At 42.3% G+C, this 26,430-nt stretch overlaps 1 protein-coding gene across 1 annotated transcript; it reads left to right on the top strand.

Moving 5' to 3' along the window:
- On the top strand, window positions 1-26,430 carry IL1RL1 (interleukin 1 receptor like 1). Its single transcript, XM_082357408.1, has 11 exons — window positions 1-11,073; window positions 11,930-12,101; window positions 12,627-12,834; window positions 14,165-14,339; window positions 14,436-14,598; window positions 15,966-16,037; window positions 17,578-17,719; window positions 17,813-17,958; window positions 21,288-21,434; window positions 22,442-22,609; window positions 25,470-26,430. The coding sequence occupies exons 2-11, from the start codon at window positions 12,041-12,043 to the stop codon at window positions 25,865-25,867; spliced, it is 1,680 nt and encodes a 559-aa protein (XP_082213534.1). The 5' UTR covers window positions 1-11,073; window positions 11,930-12,040; the 3' UTR covers window positions 25,868-26,430.

Raw genomic sequence — 26,430 nt, 5'->3', positions numbered from 1 at the left:
AGAGGAGAGAAGGTGCTAGAAGGGGAAAAGCTCTCATGGGGAGGGGAGGAGAGCAAAGGCAGATGCGACAGAAAAATGAATTTGCAATCTGTAGCCTCAGCTTCTTTCTAAAAGGGAGCAGCTTTCATAGCTGCCTAGCACCGCGGGGGATTTGGGGTGTGCACATCTGGGGACAGACACTGAGGAGAAGTGAGGGGCTTCTGAGCACCTCTGGGAGGGGAGGGCTGATGAAGAGCAGGTGCAAGAGGCGAGGAAGGATAGGAAGCTGTGAGATACTCCAGGTGATGTACACATCGTTAGCTTGGCGCCCCACATTTCAGAACTGTTGGTGTACATGGATTTCTTGTGCAAGTTGGAGAAAGGGCGAGTCCCGGGCTGATGCTGAGCAGGACAGAGACGGGACTCCTGGGCACAGAAGCCTGAGGCGGAGACACCTCGAGACCAGGAGCCCCCGGAATTAGTAGACCTCATAGGGAAGACGCTGGGCTGTTATATGGTTGTGGAATTGGAAGTGGGTCTGAACTAATTATTCCTACTTCTCCAAGGCGCAAGGAAGCCCAGCCAACTTTTCTGTTTTGGCAGGTCAGTGAGATTTTTGACATTTAAAAGCTCCTTTTGGTTTGGGTTCAGAGCTAAGATGTCCTCTCTACGTGGACAAAACCCACATGCAAACACAAGTAAGCTCTTGTACACGTGTGTGCGCGCGCACACACACACACACACACACAACAAACACATTTCTGCTCTTCCAGCTGCACCAATCTGTTCTCATTTCAGACAAACAAGTTTGGCCAGTTTTGATCTTTCCTTTCATGTCATTGAATGGTGAGTTGTCACAGATGTTCTGTGCCCCCATAGAGAAGCATCGCCTTCCATCGGTTCTGGGTCACTTTTCTTTAGGAGAGTCACCTCCAAGGGGTACAGTCATTTTTAGTGGGTGTGGCCTGAGAGCAAATTATACGTGGGGTGCAATGTCAGATCTTCGGGCCTGGAGAGAGATCCTCAAGGGATCAGGCTGTGTCCCCTCCCAGGCTCACCCAGCCTCTCCCTGCCAGCTGGATGCATCAGCAAGAATCTCTGGATTCTACATTTTGCAGAGCCCTTGAAGACAGAAGGATAAAGAGGAACTTCCTGAAGCAGCCCATGGCTACTGAGGCCCCTCTATCTTACATCAAATGTTCCCTTCTCTATTACAAAACCTCATAGGCCTTGATAGATGCTGGCCTCCCTGGACTTCATGAAATGTCTTGAACAGTCAATGGAAACATTGAAGATGCTGTTAGTCATCTTGGTAACAGTCAAGTACGTAAGTGCCAGTGCTGACAAACTCTTTGAAAGGCAGATTCCACAGCAGAGTTGGCCCAAGTTTCTAAACACTGTCCTGCTGTCTTAATACGCACATCAAGAGATCTAGATTTAGGGTAGAGCCATAATTCAACCATGCCAGAAAGATTTGAAAAATTCCACTCTTGAACAAAGACTACTTTATAGTTTCTTGATGACCTACTCTACTTTTTAAAAATATTCAGATTGTTGCAGATTTCTAATTTAAACTCAAAATATTCAGATTTGTAAAATGTTACATTCCCCTCCCATCCTTTTTTTGGTAAAGCGTAAGTTCCTTGAGATCAGTAATGAGTCTCAAACTTACTTTACATCTCTCATAACGCCCAACACAACGTTGGATACATCAATAAATACTGCTTGGTTTATTGTTCAAGTGCATTTTCTTTAATTCTGTAGCTGTGGAGAAGAAGTGATAGATGACCCCATGTAAAAGTAGGCTCCATAAAAAGATTGTGTAGTAAGTAATTGGATTGTGCTGTAGATTTTCATCTTTTATGTACAGTGACCATAGGTAAGGAGAAAAGGAGATTTGGCTCCCTTGGTGAGACTGGGGTCTGTAAGCAAATATGAAAGAAAATAAATTTTGAAGTTTTTTTTTTAGCACAATTTTGGTGGATTGAGTATATGATAGGACAGAAAGCCACCAGTGTTCATTAATATGGCTGATCCCTTACATAGATTATTCATTTAATATTGATAACCATACCCTTTGCACAAGAGATTTAAAGAGGATGGAGAATTTGACCCAAGCTACACTGTCAGTGAGAGGAAAACCAGCTGTATCTAAAGCTCCTGCTCTTTCTACTAGTTCTTTGGCAGCTGGCACATCTTGATCATTTGGAAGTCACCAACAGTCTGAAAAAGAAAATCACATAGATGATTAAAGTTGGTTTATTCAGAATTCTAACAGGTGCAACATGAGTCCACAAATCTGTATTACAACCATCCAAGACAGGCCGTCTGGAGACACATGGAAAGAGTCCAGTTATGGAGGCTTTGGATTCTGGCTTTACCTTGTACTGGCTCTTGCCTTGAGTAAGGTAGTTAATCTGCCTCTCTGAGCCTCCAGTAAGCCTCTGAGGAATGAAAGTGTCACTGTGTGCAAAAGTCTCTGCACACAGAGCCTGGTGTACACCTAACGCACCCAATCGTATCAGATGTTTTCAAAACATTGACGTTGATGCATCAACAGTAAAACTTCCTACAGAAAAGTGCACTGTTGTTCTTAGAGCTGCAGCTTTTGGAAGGTTATAGCTGCCATCTCACACTGTAAGGGCACTGAGTGATCTGCCACTTACATGGAGTCGGGAGGTTTTGCTGAGGAAGTCACCCACAAGGGAGGTAAAATAGAATTAAGAGGAAATGTGACCATCTATGGAGATAATGTTACAACTGGAAGTGCATCTTCATCAGAGACCTTTCGAATAGAGAATGTGATGCAAACTGAAGTTGGTCTTCGTTAACAGTACAGTGAATCAGTTTTAGCTTATCAGTAAGCCGGTTCCTGTGTCTTAACTGATAAGGAAAATGGGAGGTTTTAAAAGAAAGGTGGCTGTCGTATTTAGCACAGAGCTGTTAGAGAAATTGGTTTTTAGAGTTAACAAACTCTGTTGGTAGGAAGTTGAGGAAGAAAGCACGCATCAGACTGATGGTAAGTGTCTTTCCTTGGGGCGTTTTACAAAAATACATTTATCACAAAGGGAATGGAATTTTAAAACAAAAATGTGGGTTAAACTTAATCATTGCTCTCAATTTTCTGTTTATGAAAAAGGTAGTATTACCCATGGGAAACCTAAGTTATAGACTGATGAAGTCCCGTGAAGTCTTGTTTGTATGATATGGAACTTTGGCCTCGTGTAATGGAAAATAAATGGGGGAGGATGGGCTTGTGAGGGGACCTTGCAGTATACAGTACATACAAAGTGCTCATACGCCAGAATTATTCTTGCTGGAATCCACTGAAGTCCAGAAGTGGAATCTGCTCAGACAGTGAAGGGAAAAGTGCTTAGCAAGCAAGGAGCTGCGGGGCAAAGGGTATGTGATATGGGGAAGAGAAGTCAGACCCTCAGGGAGAAGGAGATACAGGATGAAAAAGGAGAGTGATAGGTATGAGGGGCAGGGCTGCTGAGGTCCCATCTTTCTGGGGGAGTGGTGGGTAGGGAGGAATAACTGATTTAAGTTCACGCTTGGCATTGGCACCTCCAGTTGACAGCTCCATTTCTTTCCTCTCTGAAGTCTCCCGACAAAGCGTGTAGAGTCAGATGTGGCAGAGCTGGCCCCCAAAGCCGTACCCCTGAGTGTCAGGGACAGAGAAGTGGGAGGTGTGCTTCCTCTGGCTGCAACAGTTCTCTCTTTTTTTTTTTTTTGGCCACCCCATGTGGCATGCAGGATCTTAGTTTCCCGACCAGGGATCGAACCTGCAACCCCTGCAGTGGAAGCGTGGCTTCTTAACCACTGGACCGCCAGGGAAGCCCCCTTCTTTTTTCTTTTTTTGCAGCAGTTCTTGAGGCCAAAAATATTCATGTGTCATTGCCCCCAGAGTCTCAGTATGGACCTTGTTATCCCCTTTCTGCTATTCTATGTACAGTATGTGAGAGAAAGCTCTGACTTACACAGAACTGCATTTAATCCCTGCCGATGACTTACTGATGACTCTAGGCCACTCATCTGACCTCTTTAATTCTTGTATTCTTTACCTATAAAACCAGCATCTTAGTACTAATACCAAGCCCAGAGGGTGGTTTCTAAAGATTAAATGGATGTAAAGTAACAGCACCACACCTAGCTGTCAGCAAACGCTTAATAATGTCAGCCATCGTCATTAATTTTTACCTTTCCTGCTCTGGGAACCTTCATCTCTGTGCCCTGCTGGCAGCATGCCGGGGCTGCTGACTTGAATTACAGAATCCCCAGCAGGACATTGGGTTGTCTCTGCTCTTGAACAGGTTGTATAGATGAGGACGTTGCTCCCTCTATGTTTGAAGATGTGGACGAATAGCTCAGACAGATCTGGGATGTCTTTGGTTTTCAGATTCCTGCTTTTCCAGCAGAACTCTTCATATATGTCCTTCAAAATGTTTGTCCTGTGATTATGAGGGTCCATATTTCTCTGCTCACCCCTCCACACTTCCCAGTTTTCTGTGAATGCAGAGACAGAAAAGTGCAAAGGAGAGGATCTCCAGAGATTTGGGTAACATTGATATCCAAGGGGTATCCAAGGGATACCAATCCCAGCTCTGAGGTAGGGGCAAGCTTGGGATGTTGGGGGAAGAGGAAGGAGAAAAGTGTGGAATGAGGGTGGGACACATAGAAGACCTGAATCAGAGAAGTGTGAAGGGCGGCAGACCATGGAGGGCCTTTTAGTCCATTACAGAGACTTTGGTTTTCACTGAATAAAAGGAGAGGTTTGAGGAGAGGAGTGGTTAAAAGGATCATGCTGGTTTCTGCTTTGAAAATAGATTCTAAGGGGGCAAGGGAAGGACCAAAGAGACTAATTCAGAGGCTATTGCAATAATCCAGGCAAGAGATGGTGGTAGCCTGGACCACCAGTGAGCGTCATGAGCAGTGGTCACGTGGTTGAGCTCTGAATATACTTGGAAAGTAGATTCAGTGGGACTTGCTGATGGTTTGGATGAGATGTGTTGGAGACAGAGGCATAAAGAAACTGCCATGGATTTTGATCTGAGCAGCTGTAACGATGAAGTTGCCATCAACCAAGATGATAAGGGCTGTTGGAAGGGCAGATTTTGGTGTGAAGAACAGGAAGAAGTCTTGACAGGTTAATTTTGAGACGTCTAGGATACAGATGAGTGGAGGGTCAAGTGAGCAGGTGCATATCTGAGTCTGAAGTTCAGGGGGATAGTCTGGACAGCAGGTTTAACTTTGAGAGTATAATCCGCATATAGATGAAGTCTACAACCAGGCAAGTGGATGACGTCACATGGAGAATGAGTGTAGACAGAGATTCAAGGACTGAGCCATGCAGCGGTGGGGAAAAGAGGAGATGTGAAGAGCAGCCAGCGGTGTCCTGAAGAAAGATGGGGAGAAACTGTTCCACTGAGACAGAGGCTGCTCAGAGCTCAAGGCAAGATGAAGACTAAGGACACACAGTGGTTTTAGCAATTACGTGGAGGTAATTGGTGGCATTGACAACGGCAGGATGCCATTACAATCGTAACTAGTTATTAACAGAATTGAAATTTAAGGAAAGAAGCTATGCAGTGTTTCCAAAGTGGGTTCAGATTCTATAAGGTTATTTGCAAAGCAAGCAAACAAACAAAACAAGATGAGAAACAGAAACAAAGAAAGAAAGGATTCTAATAGAAACTTATGTTAACTTATGCTAAATTCTCAGCACTTCCGCAGTGATTTACACACAGAGATGCAAATTTATCTGTTTGGGAAAGATGACTATCTCTCCCCAGGGAAGCTTTCCAGTGAAAATAAGCAGTTGCTCTTTTGTAACCTCATGATCTATCTACATACTTTCACTCTTGAAGATCTCATCTAGTCTGGTGGGTTTAATTTTATCTATACACTGACATATTCCAAATTTATGTGTATCTGGATGATATATCTCTAGCCCAAATGTGTCTCCTGAACTTCAGAAGCAAACAGCCCACTGGTGACTTGACATCTCCAGTTGTATGTCTACGAGATATGCTAAGCTGAATATGTCCAAAACTGCTTGACTCTCATTCCAAAACCTGTTCCACGTCCAGTCCCCCATCTCAGTAAATAGCAACCCCCTATGCCCAGTTACTCAGGCAAAAGTCTTGAAGTCGTCTTTGCCCACTGTCTTTCTCTCCTACCCTATATCTTGTTCATCAAGAAATTCTGTCAGCAAACCACAAAATACAGCCAAAATCCAACCTTGTCTCACAACCTACACTTCCACAGCCTGGTCCAAGCCACCATCTCTCTCATCTGGGCCATCACAAAGCCTCCTAACTTGCTTTCTTCCTCATCCCTTACCCTCCTGAAGGCTATTCTCAGCACCCAGAGCCTTCTTGCTAAAACCCACGTCAGGTCCTGCCATTCCTTGGCTTGTGCCCTCCTGTGGTTCCCATCTCACTAAGCAAGAACCAAAGTGCTTAAGTTGACTCACGGTGCACCATTTGGTCACCAGACCTCTCCGACCTGCTCTTACTTCCCTGCCGTCTTTCTCCACTCGAGTCACAGGGCTCCCTGCTGCTCCTCGGACACACCAGGCGTGCTTCTGCCTGGGCTGTGCTTCGGCTGTTTATCAAATGCCACCTTCCTAGTTGGCCTTCCAGGTCACCCTACCTAAAACTGCACACTTCTCCGATCCTCCTTACTTCCCTCCTCTGCTTTCTTTTTCTCCCTGAATGTATCACCATGTAAAACCTTTTATAAATAATTTTACTTATTTATATAAATGTCATCCTCCTTCTCCACTGGGCTGCAAATTCCACATGGGCAGGTACTTCTGTCTTCCTTTGTTCTGCATGATATTTGGGGTGATGAAATTGTTTTAGAACTAGATAGAGGTGTTGGTTGCACAACATTGTCAATGTACCAAATGTCACTGAATTGTCACTTTAAAATGATTAATTTTTTGTTATGTGAATTTAACATCAATAAAAAAATTATTCAGCAGCAAAAAAAAAAAAAAAGTAAAGAAAATTGAATAGTCAGGCTAAGTCTTATTGAGAAGGTGCCATAGGAGCACCGACTTTGAGGAGGTGAGAAAGTTAGCCTTGTAGGTAATTGGAAAGAGGCGTCCAGACAGAAGGAAGAGTGAGTGCAGAGTACTGGCTGTACATTCAAGGAGGACCCAGGAGGCAGGATTGGAAAGGAGGACCCAGGTGGCCTCAGATAATGTGGGCACCATAGCTGCTGTAAGGGTGTTGGCTTTTCCTCTGGGTGAAGTGGAGGCGCACATGATTTGACTTAGGTTTTAACAGGATGTCCGGAGTCTCTGTATCAGGAATAGTCTGAAGAGGGGCACTTGTGGAAGCAGAGAGAACAGTTAGAAGCTATTGTTAAAATCCAGGTGAGAGATAATGGTGGCTCGGATGAGGAGGTGACCGTGGAGGTGGGGCTGGGAGGATGGGGGATGTCATTGTAGGTAGGATGTACTTTGAAGATGAAACTGTTAGGATGTCCTGATACATGAGGAAGAGGAGAGCCAATCATATATGGAGAGTTTTGGCTTGAGCAACTCTCAAGGGGGAAGATGGAGTTGCTGTCACTGAGACAAGGAAGATTGTGGGAGAAGTTTTTCTTAGGAGCGAGGGAGCGGAGGAGGCTTGGAGGGTTAGATCTCCAGTTTAGTTCTGGAGATATAAAGTTAATTCCAGTTTGTCTTTGAATATATACCAGTTGCTTCTAGTTTTTGAAGGGGAGAATTGGCTGAGGCCAAAAGAAGCATGGAGGGAAGGAGATAAATGCTGAGTGCCCCAAGAGTTTGGAGTATGGCAAAGAAGCAGCAAAGAGATAAAAGTGTAACCAAAGGAGACACAGTGGGTAGACTGGGCCCAGAGCCTTTTCTGGAGATGCAGGGTAGACTACCTAACACTACACAGGATCTGCCCCCAACTGTCACAGGCTTTATGCACATTTTCATCAGGAAAGACAGAAGGAAAGTGGTGTCTAAAATGCTCTCTAATGGAATGAGGGGGCAAAAAATCCATTTGCTTATCGTCAGTGTTATTGAGTGAGAACCTGACCCACTTAAATACATGAAAGTTTAATAGGACAAATGTTTCCTGGTTTTCACATGTTTACGGTAAGACCAGGCTACCGATGGCCAAGCTCTGCAGTGTGTTAAGACGTCGTATCTGCATTTAGTTGTGACACCGGCCAAAACAAATGAATGAGCCTCACAGGATATCTTCTAAGTTATGAAATACTTGGGTGCAAGAAGCTAGATGTTCCTCTGGCAAATAAAGATTTTGTTTGTAAGTGGAAATGTCAGAGAATTAGATTATATGTGGGGACATGCAAGATTTCTAAACTGTAACCCCAAAACCAGAAAAAAATTTATGGCCAAATTAGGTTAGAATAATTTTGAAAATGAAGAGTAATTCTGAGGAGTCTTAAAAAGACGATATCTGCCAATGAAACCAGCAGGCACTGGAAGATTTCTGCTTAACTTGGCAGAATTCATGGCTGCTCAAGATCTTGGATTTAGTTATTTATTAGAAGCCCTTGTCTTGCTAAGTTATTATAAACTATTATACTTTTACGCTGGATGGTGTCATAGTGGTTAGAAGCCAGAATTGTCTGGTTCTTTACAGAAAAGAGGCTTACAGGAAATTAGAGCTGCTTATTTTGTTTAATCTCCCAGTCACAATCATAAGAAGGAAAGCTTTACCACTCTAATCTCTCTCTCTCTTTTTAGTTGATATTAGAAAAAAAAAGCCTTGTCTTTGAGGTTCAGCAAGTCTGGTTTCAAACCCAGCCACAACTGGGTGAGCTTGGTCAAATTATTTAACCAGTCTCGTCCTTGGGTTTTTATTTAAATCTGTAAACTTTGAATGATGCTGAAAGTACCATGCAGTATTTTACTTTGAATGAAAGGACTTCATTGTTGAATAATGGACTGAATTAAAACAATAGCTTTTGTTTATCATAATAGCTAGACTTTATTAAATGCTTCTGCAAGATGTCATGATTATGATATTAAAACTCTAACTGAAACCTTATTTAAAACTAAGAAATCAAGGTAACTATGGCCTCATCTAAATGAATAAATGTCTAAATTTAATTTAAAATTTTTAAGATGTTTTAGGGTACAAAATATAAGTTCGTATTCAAGTGTAAGAATGTTCAAGTTGGTATCATTTTATTTAGAAAGAGAAAAACAAATATCGTATATTAACGCATATATGTGGAATCTAGAAAAATGGTACAGATGATCTTATTTGCAAAGCAGAAATAGAGACACAGACGTAGAGAACAAACATATGGATACCAAAGGGGAAAGGGCAGGGTGGAATGAATTGGGAGATGGGGATTGACATATATACACTATTAATACTATGTATTAAATAGATAACTAATGAGAACCTGCTGTATAGCACAGGGAACTCTACTCAGTGCTCTGTGGTGACCTAAATGGGAAGGAAATTCAAAACAGAGGGGATATATGTATATGTGTAGCTGGTTCACTTTGCTGTATAGTAGAAATTAACAGAACATTGTAAAGCAACTGTACTCCAAAAAAATTAATTAAAAAGATGTTATCTAGAGCTTACAGTGCCCTGGGCACTGTTCCAATCTTGCCTGCTCCTGACTCTGTGGTCTCAGTGCCAAAACTCATGATATTGACAAGTAAGTCAAGAATAGCAATGAACAGATCTAATTCCTTGAAGTGACACCAAACATGGTGGTGAATCTCCCAGCAGTGACAAGACTTTGCATCTCTTCCTCTGAGAGCGCATGACTGGTGTCCCTGCAGATAGAGACGCCTGTTCAAGAACATTGCCAGCCACAGGGGAGTGGAGGGAGGGGGACGGTACGGTCAACTGGTTCCAAAAACCTACTAGAATTGTTCTTTGGCTGCTCCCCCTCTCTTAACCTTCTTCACCTGGTGGCAGGATGATTTAGTGGTTAGGAATCTAGCCTTTGGAGCCAACCTGCTTGGGTTCAAATACTGGTTCCTCCTCTTAGCATAACATGACTTGGGCGGTTTGCTTACCCTCTCCGTGTCTCAGTGTCCTTGTCTGTAAAACGGCCATAATAATGGTAGCGCCTGCTTCATTGGGTGGTTATGGGAATGAAGGAGTTAATACATGGAAGTCATTTAGAACTGTATCTGGCATAGAGTGAGTTCCAGAGAAGGCTTAGCTTTTGTTGTTATATTATTGTACGGGTCTGGAATTAGTCCCTGAATCCTTCTGGGATGTGGTGAGTTTTAAAAGTAAGTCAAATTTACTCATGATTGAGTCATACCAGTTATTCAGAGCTAAAAGCAAATCTTGCGGTTAGCATTTGTTTTATGTGGAGCCCAGGAGTTGAGGGTTATGATTTTCCTTGTCATTCCCCTTAAGGCAGCCTTCGTACTCAAAACTTCCCTCTATTTCTCTGAACTCCTTAGAAAAACTTCTTTTTCCCATCCAAGAGCCCTGTAGGGACTTAAATCTGAGGATCTGGAATCTGTTTTTGGATGAGACCGTGTCAATTCTGGACCCTAAACAGAACATTTGCAAAATCCCATAAAGTCCTGTTTACTTCTCATTGCGTGCCCCCATTTTGCTTTCGAAACTCTCTGCACCAAAGCTGCTGTAACTGGCCGCGCCTTCCTAACTAGTGTCTGCCAAATGAAGTGTCAAGGAGAATCTGGAAGAGCAGTCTCAAGGCCCCAAGATTTCCAGATCATTTGGAACTCAGTGTAATCATATCAGTGCGATAAATAACAAGCATTAGCTTGAGTAACTAATGCTAAAACACGGAGATGATTTGATTACTTTTTCTAAAGGATTATTCAATGTTGTCCTTACATTTAAATATTTATGTACCAAGGTCAGAGTTCTTGGTACATGATGCACCAGCATTTTTGAACAAGTCATGAATTTTGGCTAGAAATCAAATTTCAGGGTGGGTGGAGTGGTGAGTTGAAGGACGTCTTTGAGTATCTCCCCTTTAAAATAAAAGAGAGAGTGCATGTGAGTAGTCTGCGAGGAAGGAGCTACAAGAGCTGGCAACTATTCACAGCTCAGTCATTCACTTGAAATTCATTCCTCCTGCCCTTCAGTTTGGGTAAGCATCAATTACTTATCTAAAATTTGTAGTAAAAACTTTTTCAGACATGTAATAAGGAAAGTATCAACAGTTCATGTTTAGAGGAAATGTGCTTTTTTAAAATATATTAAGCGTTGTTGTATTCATTCTATGCTTGTCAGTTTCTGTATTGGTTCCATCCCTCCCCTGACTTTTTAAGAAAAAAATGATACAGTTAAGTTATCCTTTTGCTGAAAGAAAAAGTATGTCATTATTTTTCACAGACCTTCAACTCTTCTTAGAAAGCTTCTGGTGACTCTTGGGGATAAGCAGGGGCAGGGACACATTTCTGAGGGCTTGGTATAGTGTCTAGGGCAACTATTTGATGACTGTTTTACCCATCTCTTTTCTATATTCCTTAGTTGCTTTGGGATGACTGTTTGCCTGTGTGCTTGAGGGCAGGCGGGAGTCATGTGTGTGTACACACAGCTGCCAGCCTGTGTGGATGTCTGGGTTTCATATCTGCATTTATAATATTGTATTTTCTAAGGTCTGTTGAATTTTATAATTTTCTTTTTTTTCAAAAATAGAAACCCATTTTCTTTCCTCTTAATTTAGCTTCAGTACATTCTCACGAGACAGTGAAATAGCATGGCTGTCATAAGCCCTGCGTGATCCAAAAGTCCAGTAGGAATAAATGTAATGATGCATGTCTGAAGTCTGCTCCTATACATATTTGTACATATTAAAGATCTGTTCATGAATAATTTTCCTGGGAGGTATTGAGCAAGTAAAAGTCATGGCTGTAAATATTTTGCTTGTGATTCTGTATGACTTATTTTTTGGTATCTTTTTGTCAGAGATACTGACAACTCTTTCCAACTATAAATCTTAGGGAATACCATCAACCACCTAGAGGGGAGCTTCACCATCGTATGTCACAGATTTGACTTGAATCATCTTGAGAATCGGTCACCAACACTTGCTCTAGATTGAGAAACTGAGAATGAGACTTTGGGTCTTGGTAATTCTAACAATTCTCTTACCTTCCACATCAGCTACATTTAGTAAGTATTGCTTTTGAACTGACATTTAAAATTATTTTAATTAAGTAATTCCAAGAACATTTGCCTAGTTTTAAATTGCTTGCTTCCAATTGCTCTAGCTGAATGGTAACCTAGAAAATTCATTTATGTTCTACAGTCATTCTTCATCACCAATCTATCAGGACAAATTCTTCATAACAAATATAGCATAATTTTAATTTTACATATTCAAATATGTCAAAATTTAATATGGTGCCTGCACGTAGAAGGTACTGACAGCACTTGTTGACTGACAACATGCTTTGTGTAGATGACATGTCTGCTTTCCTTTGGAGCAATGTGAAGGATCTAGCTCCAAATTAAATCACTAATCTGTGTATCCATTAGAATATTTCATAAAAGATCTTAGATCATTTACTTATTCTTTCTCAAAGTGTGACCAGTTTCTAAATTTAATCCTAGAAGGGGATATTTAGAATACAGAAATTGTAATCCTTTTTATATGATCACTTCAGGATGATATTTATATATATTTTTTATTTGCAGGCAAATCGTCTTGGAGCCTGGAAAATGAGGCTTTAATTGTGAGATGTCCCAGACAAGAAAAATCTCGATACCCTGTTGTCTGGTATTACTCAAAAACCAACAAACGTATTACCACCCAGAGAAGTCGTGTAGTTGCCTCAGGGGAACGTCTTAAGTTTCTCCCAGCCAAAGTCAACGATTCTGGATTTTATACTTGCATTATCAGAAGGTATTATCCAGTCCTCCTCCTTTGTCTTTAAGAGCTGATAGTCTGAGCTGCCTCACTTCCCTTCTCTTTCTAGACCTCTCTGCAGCAGTTGAATTTATAAAGTGATTGGAATAAAAGAGCACCTGAGGAACACCATCAGGTTGGGCTTCAGGTGACGGTGAACTCTCTGGATGTATAATGACAGGGCTTAATTTGTAGCCCAATTAGAAAAAGACCTTGCTTTTCTAGTGACCAGGAAAACTGAGAGCAATCGCTCACGTTGGGCTCCAAATCAGAACAAACCAACAGCCTAGATGTGGGGCGTCAGGAGGCTTACGATGGGTGTAAAAGGGGGGTCATCTGTGCCTCCCACATGAGGGGCAAGCCCAAGAAGTTTACCTGAGACTCGGGCCCCACAAGTCCCTTACTCTACACGTAAATTGCCACCTCTTGTGATTTTGTGCCTGTTCGGTACGTACAAGATGTCAGATGAACTAAGTCAAAAGGCAAGATGGGTACAGTTAGATGCCTAGGTTCTGAGGTCAGACAGCGTTAGTTTCAAAGTCACGGTGTGTCACTAGTTAGCTGTGCATTGCTGGTAAGTTACTTCTCCATCCTTGTTTCCTCATCTGTAAAATACACGTGATAGTAGAACCCACTTCAAAGCGCGGTTGTGAGAATAGAATGAATGATACACAGTAAACTCTTAATAAATACTAATTATCTTTATAACATCAGGTCTCGGTGTTACAGCACATACAGTGTACACAGAAATGGTGAGGGAGTAATTTTTTTTTTTTTAAACGGAAAGAGTTTTCTTTTTTTTTTTTTAACTTTGGGTTTATTTATTTATTTATTTATTTATTTATGGCTGTGTTGGGTCTTCGTTTCTGTGCGAGGGCTTTCTCTAGTTGCGGCAAGTGGGGGCCACTCTTCATCGCGGTGCATAGGCCTCTCATTATCGTGGCCTCTCTTGTTGCGGAGCACAGGCTCCAGACGTGCAGGCTAAGTAATTGTGGCTCACAGGCCTAGTTGCTCCGCGGCATGTGGGATCTTCCCAGCCCAGGGCTCGAACCCGTGTCCCCTGCATTGGCAGGCAGATTCTCAACCACTGCGCCACCAGGGAAGCCCCGAGGGAGTCATTTTAAAGGCTACTGTAGGGGTTGTGTTTTACCTAAAATGTAACAAAAAGCATTTAAAACTCTAGATTTTAATGATTATTTTAAAAGAAGAACCACTATCTGTCAGTTGTTTTAGGAAGAAAAGCAATATTAAGTAAAAGTTAGAGCTGGATTAAGTTATTTCATAATGCTAAGTGACTTTTTAAAAATTGTTTGATTTATTTTAATAGTCCTACCTCCAGTAAGACTGGATATGTGAATGTCACCATTTATAAAAAACAACCAGGTTGTGATATTCCAGACTTTCTGATATATTCAACAACATCTGGATCAGAAAAAAATTCCAGAATATATTGTCCTACAATTGACCTCTACAACTGGACAGCACCTGTGGAGTGGTTTAAGGTAAAAGGAAACATGCGGGAAATAGATGAAAATTACACCATCAAAATAGGTGGAAGTAAAGAATTACTGAATGTAGACTGGGACTTTTCATTTCAGAATTGTGAAGTTCTTCAAGGATCCAGGTACCTAGCACACAAGTCATTTTTGCAGATTGACAATGCAAACAGCAAGGACGCTGGTGATTATACATGCAAATTTACGCACAATGAAAATGGAGTCAATTATACTGTGACTGCAACCAGGTCATTCACAGTTATTGGTAAGCTACTGAATTTAACAAAATGCAACACTTGAAAAACGATAATGTGACAGAAATTGTGTCCATCTTGTTGATTTGCCGGTACTTCGTGCTCCTCCCCAAACTTCCTCCTGACTCATCTTATCTTACGTGTATTCTCTAATGTGACGCAAAGAGATTTTCTAAATGCACTATCAAGATCTAAGATATTTTGGAGGGAAATAACGCTGCTAATCCAAAGCCACATCTGTTCTCTCCTTTATGGCTTAATTTTTCAAAGATAATGTGATCTGAATGCTAACCTAACATTTTTTTGAATGGCAATACAACAATTTGGAGAGCAAGATTAACTCTTTTTCTCCCAATTTGTTGTCAGAGGTTCTGTAAATAGAGGAAAATCTATTTCCTCTCTAACATAACTAGCCGGATTAGAAGTTGAGTGAGAAGCTTTATAAAGAGATACATAGATATTGTTGGCTGATTTTCAATCTTGATTTGCAATGCTTTCATCATCATCCAGGACCTTAAGTAGGTCATTTAATTCTACTTTTTTTTTTTCAAAATTACTTTAAATTCTATAAGAGTCCATCAGGGGTGAGATTTCACAGTCAAGCCTGTTAAATCTACAAAGAGTTGGGGTCTCCTTAGCAGAGCTTGATCTATGGGTGTAGATGAAGCAGGACCTGTATGTCTGGCAGATTTCTCAGGGCAGAGCAGTAGTGGAGAAGAGTTTTTGTCTGTAGTTTTCCAGTGCCCCACCGCTGTAAAATAAGCATCGCTGGACCACGTTTGTGTTAGTAACTCTCAGTGTTCAACATCAAAACCTGCAGGGGTCCTTAATCACACCATCCCGAAATAAATGAGAATCAATGGGTGCAGGAATGCAGCCGTGCATTCACCGTGTCTAGGCGTCAGTGCCACGGGAATTTGAACTTCCTGATAGGGTGGGCCACACTGGTGGAAAGCTGTGAGCAGAAGTGTGGACTTATGTGTTTATCACTTTCAGGAGTCGTTTGAACTCTTGCCTGTAGCGTTCGTTATGCTTATCCTATAGAATCGTGGTTTTCTGACAATTGCTACGTCATGTAATTAATTTAATGCTTTGGATGGCATTTGTTTTAATGATAAAAAGAGAATAGAAAATATCAGAAAACATCATAGGTAGTAAGAGAATGTATTGCTTGAATGTTTTTGTTTTGGTGTGTGTGTGTGTGTGTGTGTGTGTGTGTGTGTGTGTGTGTGTGTATTTGTTGCCATGGATCACAATCAGAAAAATCCAAGAAACATCACTGTGAAAAAGGATAGAAATATGAAAATACAAGCTTTATACTGATGACCACCCAATGCTTGCCTAATATTTATATTCTCTTTTTTGTCTTTGATTTCAGATAAGCGAAGCTTTTCTTTGCTTCCAGTAATTATAGCCCCTCCACAGAATGAAACAAAGGAAGTGGAAATTGGTAAGAAAACTTTAAGAATACTGTAAATGTTTTGTCTGGAAAATGTTTCCATACGACCCCTGTTCTGAATTCCCCAAGCAGGGGTCAGGCTATTACCATAGCGGATCTTGAGGATTAAATGAGATGCATATTTGGAAACACCCACCTTGGGCCCTTGCTAATATTAGGAATATGTGGTCACAACAACGTACAGCGCTTACATTTGTACTGCACTTTGCTCTATTTTATTTATTTATTTTGGTGCTTTCATGCGTGCTGCCTCATTTCCCTCTCACTTCTATCCAACTATCCAAGGAGGTAGATATCGTCCCCACTTTATCCTTGTGGCTGCTTAGGCTTAGAGAGGCTCAATGACGTACCCAAGGATGTGGCGGGAATAAATGCTGACAGAAGGAGGAGAACCCAGATTGTATGCCTCTGTCCGTCTCTGCTTTTCCTGGTTCCCTGAGAGAATGGGGTGAGAATCAAAGTTCTTAGCATGTAAAGCAAAACCACACTGACTGCCTCAGAGCTGCTCTACTGCTTTGCAGGGTTTCCACGTTCCTCCCTGCTTTCGCCCATGCCCTCCTTCCCATCCCTCGACATGAAGCTCAAGTATCCCCTCCTCTGTGAAATCCCCCTGCCAGCCTCCTTACCTGCCAGGGAGCACGATGAGAGCCAGCATCTGGTCAAGTCCAAGGCCACCAGCACCAGCCCTGCTCCCTGCCCTGATGTCTCCCTCTGTATTCCCATGCCACTTGTCTATTTTTCTATTAAAACACTAGAATACCATGTGTTCTGATCATTTGCTTATACCATTGTCACCTCCTTGGAGACTCTAAGCTCCTCGTCCCTCTTCAAATGCTTAATTCTTGACACAGGGACTAAGAACTCAGTAAAGGATGGCTGAGTGCCCAACCCAAGGCAGGAATCGGCCCTTAAGCTTTTAGTTCTGAAAGGAGGAAGTCTCAAATTAACAGGAGTGGGAGCGGAGAGGCTCTTGTTGGACGATTAAGCAGTGGGATTGTGGCTGATTCAGGTGAAACGGTTTTACTGACAAAGGTAGCTTACAGAGAGATGAAGGGAGTTCCATAGGAGAAAAAAGGAGTGGAAGACAGCCATTAAATGGGAAGGAAATCCAAGGAAGAGGGGATATACATATATACAAGTGGCTGATTCACTTTGCTGTACAGCAGAAACTAACACAACATTGTAAAGCAACTATACTCCAATTAAAAAAAAAAGGAAAAGAAATGGCAATGCGTAGTAAGGGGAAATCTTAGATTATAACGTGGCATTGGTGAAGCCTCTATAGTTTCCACTGCAGGGGAGAGGGGGCTGAGCTTCAGCCTGAACTGTGGGTGGAATGAAAATGATGGGAGACGGAGGAGGTGGCAAAGCGAGGGCAGAGAAGGAGGAAGGTGCTGAAGATGAGGAAAGGAAATGGAAATCCATTCGTGACACACACTAGACGTTCAATGACTTTTTTTCACATGCAATGAAATTAAATCCTCTCTGCAGAACTGAATTTTATCGGTGAATCTCTTTCCTTCTCATCTAGGAAAACCAGCAGACCTAAGGTGCTCTGCTTGCTTTGGGAAAGGCTCTCAGACCATGGCTGACATCCTGTGGCAGGTTAACAGAAGCAACGTTGAGAACTTCGGTGAAGCAAGAATACAAGTGTTGCGAGAGCAAGATCAAAGGTATTTTTCAATCTCAGTTCAAGCATCCCCTTCCCTTCCCACACGGTTTGCAACTGCAAAATAAGCACTGAAAGTAACAGGTTGTCTTCCTAGTTCTCGCAGTGAGCTGACTTGCCTAAACGCCGTGTTAAGAATAGCGGATGTAAAAGAAGAGGATTTATCACTGAAGTACGACTGTCTGGCCATGAATTTCCGTGGCCTGATCATGCACACCGTAAGACTGAGGAGGAAAAATCCAAGTAAGGCATGTTTCTGAGACTTTGGTCGCCTGAGTTCGCTGTTCACAACTGTAAGCCGAATCATATTCTTAGAGAACAGTGTATTGGAGTGTGGCTACAGGGGACTCCATCAGGACAGAGTGGTCCATCTCAGAAACTGGAGGCAGGTGGAGAAAAGATCTGTCTTGGGTGTAGGCAACAGGAGGACACATTGTGTGTAGAGAATTCAAGACAAAAACGAAGCCACGCCACATTCACTGTGCTTGGCATCGTCAGCACGTCCAGACAGCGTTAAACAAGTCCGTGAGGACGCGACCCCTCCTCTCGGGCGCAAAGGCATTTTCCTTCCACTCCCTCCCTATATCACTGCGCGCACAATGATGGCAGAAAAGTAGTTTTACAAACCTTTCCTTCCTGACCACCTGTCAATTCCCTCACTTGTTTGCATGTCCAGATAAAGACACCCCGTTGGTTAGATGTAGCATTCAATCCCGTGCAATAAAGGGTGGGGAGAAAATTTTGATATTTTTACTTGTCACTCCATGTACCACTACGTAGAAATTATTTAATGTGTTTGTCACATAGTCATAGGGAGAGGTAAACTCCTAGTTTATACCCCTAAGTGCGGTATAGTCCAGATTAATTTGGATAAACCCACAAAGGCACAACATGATTGGGAGAGATGAGAAAACAGACCACCAATCAGATAGGGTCTTTTAGTCTCTGCCCGAGGGGGTGCTTGGGATTTTTCTTGTTTGAATTCAACTTTAACCACGGATTTGCAAGTTTTTATAAAACAAACGGAATCATGACTACTGTAGATGATTTTAAATGCTATCATGTTTCATGGGTCGACAGGATTCTGCCAGTTATAACTGTGTCACCCCAGGACATGTAGACCCTGTTGAGATGTCATTTTAGGGTGACATTTGTGGTTCTGGTGGGCACGGAAGATCCCGTAGGAAAGAGGAAGCCACCTCCACCCCTAGCACTGCCATGGTATCCTTATCCCCATGCTTTTCTCACGATGTCATTATATGAACGTTCTTCGGGTACCTGTGTATTGGAATTGTTTTCATGTTACATGTACTTGGTGATTTTGTTCCTTCTAATTCATCTGTATATGCTACCTTTCACCTGTGTTTCTTCAAAGCAACACAATTATACTCTGTCTCAACAACTATGTTAATTAAACAAAAATTGTTACAACTTCTCTCAATGGTCACAATGAATTCCTTTATTTCTAATCATACAATAAAAGAAATTACACATTGTCCTGAATTTTAAAAACAAAAACTAAAAAGCCTGTGTCCCCATATTATTAAATATCATTAAACATTTGATACTACTACTATTAATAATAGTAGTACACATTTATTCATTATTCCCTAGGTACCAGGACCTGTCATTATTTCCCATATAATTTTTCATTTATTTTATCAAAAATCCACGATGAAGAGACTATTACCATCATCTAGTTTTATAGATGAGGAAACTGAGGCAAAGAGAGGTTGAATAATTGGCCAGGCTACAGTTACAGAGCCAGGATTCAAAGGCAAGCAGTGTTTCCTGTTTATAAGCGCTTACAGAAAGTATTCAGTGTTTAGTCAACACGTACAAGGATTACTTATACATTTATAAAATAACTAACATTTAGGAAGATAATGAACTTCAACTCGCCTTAATGTCTTGGATTAACTTCTTTCTTCTAGTTAGCCAGTCACACGCATAAGTACTTCACAAGAAATAGGGATTCCCGGCATGCGTCCAGATTGGATTTTTAGAAAGAGTGACCTGGAAAGGAATCCTGTTGAAATAATTCACTTAGGGAGTATTTATCATTTAAACTGATGACAGTGCAGATGCTAGGCTCACTCAACAATTTTCAGTTTTGGATCGGTTCACCTTGGTCATTCTTTTTTTAATTTTTTTTTTGTTATTAAAAAAATTTTTTTGACCATGCCATGCAGCACGTGGGAACTTAGCTCCCCAACCAGAAATCGAACCTGCACCCCCTGCAGTGGAAGCTCGGAGTCCTAACCTCTGGACTGCCAGGGAAGTCCCCACCTTGGTCATTGTTGATTTCATAGTGTGGATACTCAGGGAGCTGATGAACTAATGAAGGAATTTGCAAATACAGACCAGGGATTTTCTATGGCAAAACTGGGAGCCTGTGTTTTGAGATCAGATGAAAATGAAAAGGGAGCTATCTAGTCAAATCTCATTTGAGAGTCTTTTCACATTTATCTTTAAGTGGGACTATTTGTAAGATGGGATAGTTAACGATTCTAAGGAGGGAAGTAAACTTAAAACAGCCAAAAATACTATTTATGAGCATAGTTCTTACATTCAATTTGTATATATCTGATTCAATAAATACGGGGACCATCTTGCATATATACATATGTTATGAAGCAATGAGTAAGGATAAAAGTTCAGTGATGGCTAAATAATGTTCACCAGAAGGGAAATACAGGGCATATTTAGGACCTAAAACCCAGTCATCTCTAAATACCCATTAGAGACTTAGATAGCTCTTGTTTCTTCCCTGCTTTCCTGTGCCACCAACCCCAGATGCAATAAGTCCCCAAGACCTGTTGATTCTTTCTCCTTAACGCCGCCAACGCCAGGTTTGTCCGTTCCTCTCTCATTATTACATGAATCTGGCCCCTCCTCATCTCTCACCCCCCATACTGCAGTAACTTCTCATCCCATTCTACTCCGAGGACCTGTGGGTCATGGAAACAAAACTTCCACTACCATCAGATTAATCTTGCTTGAAAACCACTTGCACTGTTAATGAACCACTTAAAACTCTTCAATGGCTTTCATGACCAGAAGAGAGACAAAATGCTTTAGCTGGAGCCTCAAATCTGATCAGAGCCTAGCCCTAGACCCACCATTCCAATCATATGTTCCAGTAATTCCCCAAACTTTTTTTTTTTTTTTTTTTTTTTGCAGCTATCTAAATCTTACTCATCCTCCAGGTACCTTATTCTGCAGGAAGCCTTCACTGCCCAATCCAGCATGGAGTGAACACACCTTCCGAAAACCTCTGCTAGCTAAAACTAATGCTTTCACTTCCAATCTTAGCTAAGTTTACATGTGTCTGTCTTCCTCTTATGCTTTGAAAATCCCCTACAATGCCTAGCCTGGTGCCTTGCACAGAGTAGGGGCTCACTAAACATTAATTTACTGATTCTTAAAACAGCCATGAAAATGCCATGTAGGCATCCCTTGTATAAATCTCTCATACTCCCAGGGGAAGCCAGCATCCATGTATTTGTTTATTTTCTCCTGTTTTAGGAGTAATAATGATCATTTTTCTCCTCCCCCTATCTTTTGAATAGTGGATCAACAAATCACCTACTACGTGCTTGCAGGATTTAGCATATTATTCTTGCTAATCAATGTCTTGGTGATAATTCTAAAAGCATTCTGGATTGAGATTATTCTGCTCTGGAGAGACATAGCTAGACCTCACAAAACTAGGAACGGTAAGTGGCAAGTTTCAAGTTTTCTTCAAAAGAAAAGGTTCTATAATGGCTGTTGGTTGTTTATCGAATAATCTCTTAATAGTTATGCTACCAAACACAGATCCCCTTTTGCTTGCTAGCATATTAGCAATAAATCATTTTGAGTCCACTCAGAGGACACTCTCCATCCTGCCTTGTCACTCCTCGTGGTTCTGAGATCCATCTCAACAGCTCCAATTTTCTCCCCCGTAGAATTGCTGTTCTTACTAAATCCCCAGTAGCAGAATCTGCTCCAAGCCCAGAAAGGGCATTTTGGAAAATGGGAAAACTTTATGGAAGTCAAAACATTAACAAAATTGTTCCTGTTTTCCAGATGTGAACAGGTTAGAAAGGTCCATCAGAATGCAGTGTGTTTTACCAGAAACCCTGTTCCATAAAGAGTCTTACCTACCTACATATGTATACCCATGAAAGAAGACAGTGCTGCCTGCTAAATATGAACACCGTTCTTTCATTTGGAGGCAGATAAAATTTAGATTTTCCATATGGGTCACTCAACTAGAGCTAATTATTTGATTTGTGGGAAATTCAGATCCCTTAAAAACTTCTACTCTTTTGCCACCATTAATTACCCTTTAGCATTTTCACTTCCCCATGGGGAAAACAAAAGCTAAAATTGAGATCTGCTCAGCAGAGCAGAAAGCCCCTTAGCCATGAGTATAAATACTTATTAATAGATTATTAATCAAACTTGACAATATGGTTTGAACTAAACTGGTCAGGCTCTTGCCTGTTTTCTATCATTCAGTCTGAGACAGTAAAAAGGAGAACTTTGGGACTAAGATTGGTTTCCTGATGACATTTTGTGGCAGTAGATTGTTGTCATCGTCTCTGGATTCTAGAGTATTTGGGGGGATGAGATACATTCACCAACAGCCATAAAACTCCCTGAAGAATGTCTACTAAGAGTCAAATGAGAATTTTTGAGGACCAAGTAATAACATTGTGTTCCTTGTTCTCATCTTCAGATGGGAAGATCTATGATGCTTACGTGATCTATCCACGGAACTGCAAAAACATTCCAGAGGGGGCCAGCTCTGTGGAGTACTTTGTTCACCAGATTCTGCCTGACGTTCTTGAAAATAAATGTGGCTACGACTTATACATTTACGGGAGAGATCTGCTCCCTGGAGAAGGTAAAACTATCAACAACCATCAGGGACAGAAATTCACATTCATCAGAAGGCTAAGTAAGTAATAGGTGGTCTTATCCCTGCCTTCATCAGGAGCTGCAATCATTATTCCAGGCCATAAGACTAGAGCTTTTACATATTTCTCCAGAAGAAGGAGGTACTTACTCTTTGCTTCTCCTGCCCCCATCACCACCCTGATCCTGAGGTCTTCACAGTCGTGTCAGTGATATGAAGACAGGATAAGGCATCCTTGCTTGTGGATTTAGTAGGGTCCAGCCCCTACTTCACTCCCCATGTCCACCACTAGGATAACTGACATCTCTGAAGTCCCTCTAGAAGATTTGAAGGAGGGCTTGAAATCCAAGGAATTTTGTTCTACTATCCAGAGGCACTGGCTAAAATATTTGAAAGGACTCAAAGTCTTTATGATTTTCCTTATATTGGTGAAACATTTGCAAATTTATATCTTCACAAGAACAGATAGAATTGTGTCTTCTGTTTCTTAATATTCCTAGTTGATTTCATGTGATTTTGACAGTTGGGTCACAATTCTGGCATTTCAGTAGTCATTCTCCTTTCCTTCCATATTTATGTCAAGTATCTAGGAACCCTCCTTCTAGCCCTTCTCAAATTCCTCAGGGACCAGGAAGTGTGTGGAATATGAATAAGGCAGGGACATCATAAGTGTAAGTCCTCTAAAGTCAATGTTTAATAGACTGTGAGTTTAACCTGGCATTCCTACCGCAAAGAGGGATTCAAGTGTCTATGGAATCAAACGTACACACGACAGGTGAATCTGGTTTATCCTGCAATATTTGGATAATGTTAATGGCCTAATACCAGCTTGGGAGACATGTATAGAGTGCAATTCAGGAAAATGTAACCCACGTCTCTCCCGAGGCTTTCTTCTTCCTTCAGCTCTCCCCACTGGCTACCCCTGCAAGTCGGGAGCAATGTCATGGTATTCAGATGCTCATTGCCTGTTACACATCTGCTTATGAGGCTGCAGGGACTCCAGTTGTTTGTGACGTCACACCAGGTGCTACATGCTCTCCATCTCTTCTTTCTTAGGTCTGCCAATCTCATTTCTAGTTACACCTCTCCCCAGCCAAACGTGAGTGCCAGCTCGCCGGTGCTCAAGCTTGTGTGGCCTTTATCGTGCTGTTTTTCATTTGGAAAAGTTTCCCGCCTCCCCCTCTCTCAAGTATGTCCTCTGACCTTACCTCAACCAAAGTAAAACAAAATCCAACAAAACAACACGAAACTTCACTCTTCCCTTAGAAAAAGTTCATGGCTGGCCCATGCAGTGTATTTCTTCCCATGACGATTACTCTCCATTTGCTCCTTCAAATTCATTCTGCACCCTCCTCCATCCAGTGGCCTGGTGGCTGATCCTTATGGAAGCCATCACCCCCTTGCTCTCTGCTCCACGCTGGGCTTGGCCAATGGGAGGTACTGGCAGGTGCTCGGAGGGCAGGGTGCCTCCCTGTTCCCTCTGGGTGGGGCCCCCTGGGTAGCTGTGCCCCTCTCTGCTGGAGCACTGGCTCCCGTCAGCTGGCCATCCTCAGACACGTACCTGCTTTGGGCTCCGTGACCGCTCCCCTCCCTTCACACCTGGAGGGCAGTTGTGACTCCCTGACATCACCTGCTGCGGGGCTCTGCACCATCTCTTGTTGATTTCCTTGGGCTCTGCCCACATCTTTTATAAACTGTCCTTTCACTAGACTCTCTTTAGTCAGTGCTTTTGAGAGTGCCGAGCTTTATTGCTAGGATCCTGACTGACACAAGGTCTCTGTCGGGCACTATTCGACATTCGTTTCCTGTTTCAGACCATGTGGACAGGCAGTCTTTAGCCTCCACTGCCTAAGAATGTCTTGAGTTGTTTTGTTCATGGTTGTGCTTCCTTAATCATGCTGTCCCCTCCTTGCCGTGAGAGCTGGGTGTTTTACATGTTCTAAGTCCACCCACAAGTGAACTGAAGTCACCATGGAGTTGACGATCCATAAACACTGACTTGATGAGGGGATCTGATCTTCCTTAAGATTTCCCTAGTCTGGATCAAATCAGCTTCTAAAACAGAGACTCTTAGGGGATGAAGCGGATCCAGGACTCCCTAGAGACTTGAGTCAGTTCAGAGAAGCAAGGGTTCCTGAGTTTGCGCTCTATTTTTTTTCCCCACCGTCCCTTTTTATTTCTTTAAGATTTCTTTTTCTTGAGGTAACATTCGTTTAATGTAAGTTTCATAGGTACAACATATTTCTACCTCTGTACAACCTACAGCGTGCTCACCACCAAAAATTTAGTTTCCATCCATCACCATACATTTGGCCCCCTTTACTCATTTTGCCCTCCCTGCACCTCCCCCCTTGGGAACCACTGCTCTGCTCATTGACCCAGTGGGTGTTGACAGCATGCTCTCCACCATATATTTGTGATTTTTCCTGCTTTCTTCTGGTAGTTGATTTCTAATTTCATACAATTGTGATTGGAAAAGATGCTTGATAGGATTTCAATCTTAAATTTATTGAGACTTGTGTCCCGACACATAATCTAACCTTGAGAATGTACCATGTGTGTTGAGAAGAACGTGTGCTCTCCTGCATTTGCATGGAATGTTCTGTAATATGAGAGTTAAAATCCTAAGACCCTTTACAACATGTAAGCTAATATTCTAAGAAGATAATATGTATCGCTAGCTAGTGAACCTGAATTTGAGGTCTCCTGCTACAGATCTCTACATTCCCATTGAACCGAAGGACTCTGGACTGCTCTGCCTGGGAGAGAAGAGGGCTTGGGGCTGATAGTCTCACCGTGAAAGGGTTGTGTGTGTTCTTACCCCTTCCACTGTGCCTTTTATCACTAGATGTAGCCACCACAGTGGAAACCAGCATCCAGAAGAGCAGGCGGCACATCTTCATCCTGACTCCTGAGGTCACGCACAGCAAGGAGTTTACCTACGAGTGGGAGATCGCCTTGCACAACACCCTCATCCAGAACGACTCCAAGGCCATCCTTATTGAAATGGAGGCACTGTGCCCGCCCGGCGGACTGCAGATCGGGGAGCTTCAGGACTCCCTCAAGCACCTCGTCGAAGTGCAGGGGACCATCAAGTGGAGGGAGGACCTCGTGGCCAAGAAACAGTCCCTGAATTCCAAGTTCTGGAAGCACGTAAGGTACCACATGCCGGTCCCAAGCAAACTTCCAAGAAAGACTACCCGCTCGGCATCCTCGAGCGCCCAGGGGCAGCAGTGCTTGCTTTGATGGCTAACGCACTGCATTTGAGGGATCCAAATCCCTCCCAGCTGGGTCACGCGGCTGTACCAGACACTGGGGGCTGAGGCTCCAGAAATACTAGTATCGAGGGTATTCACACCTCGGATTTCATGCACTGACTTTACTTCCATTTCCCGGGTTCTGGCTGGATGCAAAATACCCCGAGATTTTCATCCTCAAGCTCCCTGTCTCCACCTCACATCCCCTCCCTCGTCTCCCGTGGCTGGTCCTTCTCCATCGTGGCCCAGCATCTTCTCACTACTCTTCCTCTCTCTCTCTCTCTCTCGTTCTCTCTCTCCTTATTCCTTGTCGATATTCTACATGTTGAACATCAAACTGAAAGTTTTAGAGTTAAATTTTCATGTGATCTTGAACACTCAGATCCCTTCAAGCAGAACACTGGTACTAAATCTTGTTCCCAATGCCAGAATGTGTTAGATTTTATTTGATCAGATGCTTAAGTTTTATCATATCAATACTGTCCCATTTGGTTGGATGGAGTACCTTACCCAATTACCCAATTATCATTATATTTAAGTTTTTTTAATTCT

The sequence above is a fragment of the Balaenoptera borealis genome, assembly GCF_965194805.1.
Source record: "Balaenoptera borealis genome assembly, chromosome: 15".
In the NCBI taxonomy this organism is placed as follows: domain Eukaryota; kingdom Metazoa; phylum Chordata; class Mammalia; order Artiodactyla; family Balaenopteridae; genus Balaenoptera; species Balaenoptera borealis.
This window is presented reverse-complemented; position numbering and strand designations above follow the sequence as displayed.